At 32.8% G+C, this 6,073-nt stretch overlaps 1 protein-coding gene across 1 annotated transcript; it reads left to right on the top strand.

The window, feature by feature from the left end:
* Positions 1 to 2,324: 2,324 nt before the first annotated feature.
* Positions 2,325 to 5,842, top strand: LOC111365387. Its single transcript, XM_022985889.1, has 6 exons — positions 2,325 to 2,747; positions 3,220 to 3,807; positions 4,442 to 4,527; positions 4,651 to 4,961; positions 5,076 to 5,147; positions 5,235 to 5,842. The coding sequence occupies exons 1-6, from the start codon at positions 2,576 to 2,578 to the stop codon at positions 5,518 to 5,520; spliced, it is 1,515 nt and encodes a 504-aa protein (XP_022841657.1). The 5' UTR covers positions 2,325 to 2,575; the 3' UTR covers positions 5,521 to 5,842.
* Positions 5,843 to 6,073: the final 231 nt, after the last annotated feature.

Raw genomic sequence — 6,073 nt, forward strand, 5'->3', positions numbered from 1 at the left:
TGATTTGCAACTTTTTGTAAACAAATGATTTTTTCAACATCTTACTCACGTTGATTGCTGGATGGATTAAATTGAGATAAAGTCGTTTCATTCTAATAAATTTTATCTTATTTTTCAAGATGTAATTTTTTCCCTCCCAAAGTTAGAAAACTCATTTCATTAAAATGACAATATGCAAATGTGCAGTAAATAAATCACCCATTTAAGGTTCAAGATACCTAAATATAGATGATGAATCAAAACTTAACCTAATTATAGATGATGAATCAAAACTTACATAAATCCCAAGTCTAATTCGGTGACCTATTTTAGTACATTGTGAGGGTGAAATATGGACTTGGATATCACAACCAAAAACTCTTAGGTGAAAAATATTAGGTTTATGACCAAATACAAGTTATAAAGGTGAACATTAATGATATCTAGTTGATCTTATAAGAACCAATGATGCAACACGTAATGTGACATAACCACAAAAGAAGTTTTTTGTTTTCATAAGTAACAGTCTAACAATAAGATGTAGACGTTTAAAAAACGACTCCGTTAAATCATTTTGTGTAGGGATACGTGCAATTGAATGTTCAATAACAATCCCAATTAACAAACAATAATCATAAAATGCTTGTAATCCAAATTCACTAACATTGTTAAGAAGAATAATCTTCATTGAATAATTGGGAAATTGCTCTCATTATTTTATTATTTTAGCAAGTAGTCTAGCAAATTTACATTCCTAGTGGAAAATATGCAAACATGTGAAAATTTAGTAGAAGAGTAATTTAATATCATAAAATAACAAAATAGTCCACATAGTTTGTGTATACCTTTATATATTGTCATGAATTCTTTCCAAAAAAGTTGGAAATTCAATATTAACATTTGTAATCAAAGGTCTAATGACTAACTTGCTTTGCGAATAAGCTACACATGGATAATTATTAGGTAAAAGAATATTCTGGTTCTTTAAAGGATGCCCATGTAAGTTATATATTATTTGACGCATCATTACAGCTCCTAGGTTTCTAAATCAATCATGCCAAAGTATAAAACTTTTTTGGTCAACGAACTTCTAGTTCATGAAATATTTGATTTAACCATTTTTATAAATAATACATGCCAGATGGGAGTACATGAAGTTTTTCTTTTATTTGCTTCTAGCCAGATACAAAAGAAGTTATGCAAAAATATTCAACATTATTTTCTTACATCATCTCAATATGATATTCATTACAGCAAACATCTTTAAAACTTAGTAAATTTCTTTTGAATTTCCTAGAATAAAGTACATTGTCAATATATAATTTCGTAGTTTTGATCAAATAATACAAGCTCTTCCTGAGCTTTCAATGATATTCGATGCACACGATATCGTATTAACATTATTTTCTGCTAATGTTAAACTCAAAAAATATTTTTTGTTTTGAAAAATAGCATGTGTAATTGTACGATCAATTAAAAAGTTGTCTTGATAATTCATCATGAATCTTCTCGAAATTTCGAAAAATTATATTTTACGTGTTGATAACGTGTTATAAAAAGAGAGAAAATAAAAGTCAATAGACTTGTGTATTTTGTTAAGATTCAAAGTCCTGCATTTATAGAAAAGAATCATGGATACAAAGATAATAATTTCTAGGATTGTAGGGATACAATTGTCAATCATTAAAAAATTTACCATTTACAACAATAGGATAAATTTAGAGTATTTAAATGAATGACTTTAATAAGGTTAATGTTAGAATACAACGTAGATGAATATAATATATTTTTTTTATAAAATTTAAAAATTCAATAGGGATGAATTTCAAGTAAAATAAATAATATAAAAATCATTGATGAAAATAGCGATTCCCATTTTTATTTGATTTAATTCTTATCCATTTAAGTAGATTTTGCATTTAAACTTATCAATCTTTTCTCATTGTAGCAATTATTTTTTAACTTTTTTTTATTGAATTTTTATTTTTAACTTTCTATTAGTTAGTACCGTTTATTCCTCGCTGATGATTTATTTCAAAATATTTTATTTTCATGTTTCGAATTGAGAAAAATATATTTTTTGCATTATTTATTTATTTATTTTCTTAAAATATGATGAAAAATAAGTTGTTTTATACTATTTTAACGAACTTTTGGAAAAAATTATTATCAAATATAAATGTGTTAACTAATGAAAGTTTGAGAATAAGAACGACTTGAAAAATATTTAAGAATATAAGTGCTGTAATTAACAAAGATTAAGAATTATAATATGATGCAATAAATAAAGTTTGTGGTGTAAATATAATTAGCTAAAGAATATACGTATGTACAAGAAGTCTCCCAAAGAAATATTCCTAATTTGCTTCGAATTGAGTCAATTGTTTCCTTTTTCCAGTTCCTGTTACCATATCTCGTCGATTCAAAATCAGCCTGCAGTTGGGAGTCTTTGCCCGCTTATATATCGTCCTCCCCAATACCCTTTCACAAATCCACACCTGAATCTCTATTTCTTGGTCTTTAACTAATCTCTTATTCTTGTGGTGTTCCGATTCCCCACCGATTTTCTCCGCTTCGATTCGGTAATCTGACTGACATGGGCGACAGCCAGAATTATAGGGGGAAAGATCCGTTCCTACGGGATTACAGCGCCGAAGAACTTCGAATTGCTTCCGAGTTCTTGTCCAATTGGCTGCCGCATCTCTCCCGTGGACTCTGCAAGAGCTGCACTGAAACTCTTTCCGATCGAATCCGATCTCTCAATCCAGGTACAAAAACCATCCCTTTATAACTGCTGTATACTTATGTAAGTGTAATTATGTCCGATGTATCTATTTCTGTTCTTATGGACTATAATAATATGGAGAATTTTCAATTTAGCATTAGATTTTTTATTCCCCTTTTCGAAATCTTGACTCCTTAGTGAAATCTCTTCTTTGCATTTGTGTCTGAGTTTAATTGGAGTATTTGATCCCCTAGAATGTTTCTTTTCCTTAAAATTTTTGTGGGTTTTCTATTTCAGTCTGAACGGAGGCTATTCTAAATGTTTAATTAAATTTTGTTTACAGTGGTTACGAAAAATAGGGGATCTTTTCAAAACTATGAATTTACGTTAACTGAATTTGGAAAATAGAATGGTTTTATATACGTTATATTATGCCGCCTTTAAGGATTTAGTTTTTCTTATTTTTTTGAAATTCTTGCGTGTTATTCATTTGGGTTTTCCTTTGGCTTTTGTAGAAATCGATGGTGAATTAAGATCTGGTAAAAAGGAAAAGAAATTTTCTGTTTCGGCTATCATGGATCTGAGTAGAAGTAAAGAAGATTGTGATCGTTCAGTTGGGAGTTGGAAAGATACTATGGATCATTATGATAACACAGATACACATTCATTGGGCAGCTGGAAAGATGAGGCTGATGGGTCGGAGCCAGCTGCCGATGCATCATCAAATAGTGAAACATCTACCTTATTGAGACCTTTTGCAAGCTCGAAGGTGAAAATGTCTTGGGCTGACATGGCTCAAGAGGATGAGCTTGACATGGACGAAGACAATGGGAGTAGTACGTCTGTCAGTGTGCAAGAGGGAACAACATTGGAGGATGCTAAGCCAAAGCCAGGGCTGTCAAGGGAGCAAAGAGAATACATTCGTTTCTGTAATGTGAGGAGAGAGAAAAATTTTATATCTTTCGAAAGAGTTAATGGGAAATTCGTGAACATTCTAGACGGCCTGGAGTTACATACAGGCGTCTTCAGTGCTGCTGAACAAAACCGGATTGTTAAGTATGTTGAGAAGCTTCGAGAGATGGGGAGCAATGGGAAGCTGAAAGGTGAGTTACTGATAAACTACACGTTTTTTCATCTTCATTAATTTTGGATATATCTTTCCCTCTAGTTATCACAATATGAATAATGACTTCTGGACTATTTTGCCTTCTGGATACTGTCAAACTGTTTGCTATCATTCTCTGCTTTATTAATTTCTGGTCAATCTCACTCTCACATGCAATCAACCTTTGGGTTTTAGGGAGGCTTTTTAGTTCACAGACATGCACAGTTAGGAAGTTGTTTGATTTTTTTGATCAGAATGAGCTGTTAAACTAAATTACTTTAGAGAGCAGGATCAATATTTAACATCTTTTTATGAGAAAGGAGCTTAAATCGCATTCTAGTGGTTTCAGGATACATTTGAATCACTGTGCCTAGTTTGCAAATATGCAACTTTCCTTCTTGTGGTTCTTAATACTCGTGCAATCACCATGGGTTCTATGGTGTCAATGTACTTTGCACTCTTGTATTCCACATGGTTACATGCTGCTCTTTACTACATTAAGAATATAATGGTTATTTATGGCAATTTGTGTATGATTTGGATGGCCCTGATCTTCATATTTAATTTCATTGCTTTATTATATATATATCTCTGTGTGTGCGCGCGCTTACCTGTCTATGGTTTAATTTCAGAGCGCACCTACTCTGCGCCACAGAAGTGGATGAGGGGGAAGGGACGCATCACTCTTCAGTTTGGTTGCTGTTACAATTATGCTATTGTAAGTTTCTCTTTTCATCGTAGTTTGGACATAGAACTTTCACTTGTTCAATGTTCACCACATCATTATTAGTAGAAATGTGAAGATATCAATAGCCTTAAGTTCAATTTTTTTTAATGGCAGGATAAAAAAGGCAATCCACCAGGCATTCTCAAGAACGAAATTGTTGATCCTTTACCTCATCTATTTAAAGTTATGATCAAAAGGCTCGTTACGTGGCATGTTCTCCCTCCATCATGTATTCCCAATAGCTGTATCGTCAACATTTATGAAGAGGGAGACTGTATACCACCTCACATTGATAATCATGATTTCGTTCGACCCTTTTGTACCGTCTCTTTCCTTAGCGAGTGTGAAATACTTTTTGGATCAAACTTGAAAATAGTGGGTCCTGGTGAATTCGCTGGTTCTTTTGCAATTCCTCTGCCAGTTGGGTGAGTATTTAGGACTTATTCTTATTAGATAAACATGAAAATTCATGTTTTTTGTTTCTACCCGAGAAATCATCTTCTTATGAATTATTAACTTGTTGCCAAATCTTTTGCCAGATCTGTTCTTGTCTTAAAGGGAAATGGAGCTGACGTGGCTAAGCACTGTGTGCCTGCTGTTCCTATGAGAAGGTACAAATCCAACTAAGTTATGTTCTTCATACTTTCCTCAGTTGCGTTTCTGCATAATATGCTGATTCTTGAATATTTTATGGCCAGGATATCAATTACCTTTAGGAAAATGGACGAATTTAAACAGCCGATTGGATATGTCCCTGAATCTGAGCTGCAAGGGCTTCAGCCATTGCCTTACGAAGTGGACACTTCAAAGAATTACAATCCTTCTAAACAGATGTATTTTTATAAAAACCAAGCATCTGGAAGAGATGAGAAAACAGAGAGAGGAAGGGGATCAACCGGAAGGTACTCGAATGCCCATTATTCAGGTCGAAGCAGACAAGGTCCTGTAAACAGGCCAATGGGACGGGTTAATTTGGAAAAGTGAATTTAGTACGATAATAAAAAGCTCGGGAAAATTGTAGACATATACATATTCTTCTATGATTTAAGGCCTTTCAGTCTTTTAGGACTAGGAGTAGGATTTTGGGTCAGTACATTATACTTGTGTGCCATTTTAGGGATATTCATCGCGTTCTGAGAGTTATAATTCTACGCGAAAACAATAAGTAGCTGGGTTTATGCTTTTTACTTCTTTGACAAATCGGCGTGTATATTGTATTTGAGTTTCGAACTGAATTTGTTTTGGTTTGTGAGTGAGTTGAACTTAAATTTTATTTCTATGAAATAATGCTCTATTTTCTTGGTTATCCACTTTATTCCAGGATTCTGCTACATTTGTTTGCTGCTATTCATCATGCAGTATATTGAAATGTCGAAGATTTACTTCGATTCTTGGTTTACTTTAAGTCTTGGTTTATGGAGAATACTCTACCGCTTTTAATTGATTGATTTATTTTTTATTGGAATGTTTGAAATATAATCGCTTAACGCAATCAATAATTCATAGTGTAAGTTTTTCCGTTTGGATTTCCCTAAAC

The sequence above is a fragment of the Olea europaea genome, chromosome 17 (assembly GCF_002742605.1).
Source record: "Olea europaea var. sylvestris chromosome 17, O_europaea_v1, whole genome shotgun sequence".
NCBI classification, from domain to species: domain Eukaryota; kingdom Viridiplantae; phylum Streptophyta; class Magnoliopsida; order Lamiales; family Oleaceae; genus Olea; species Olea europaea.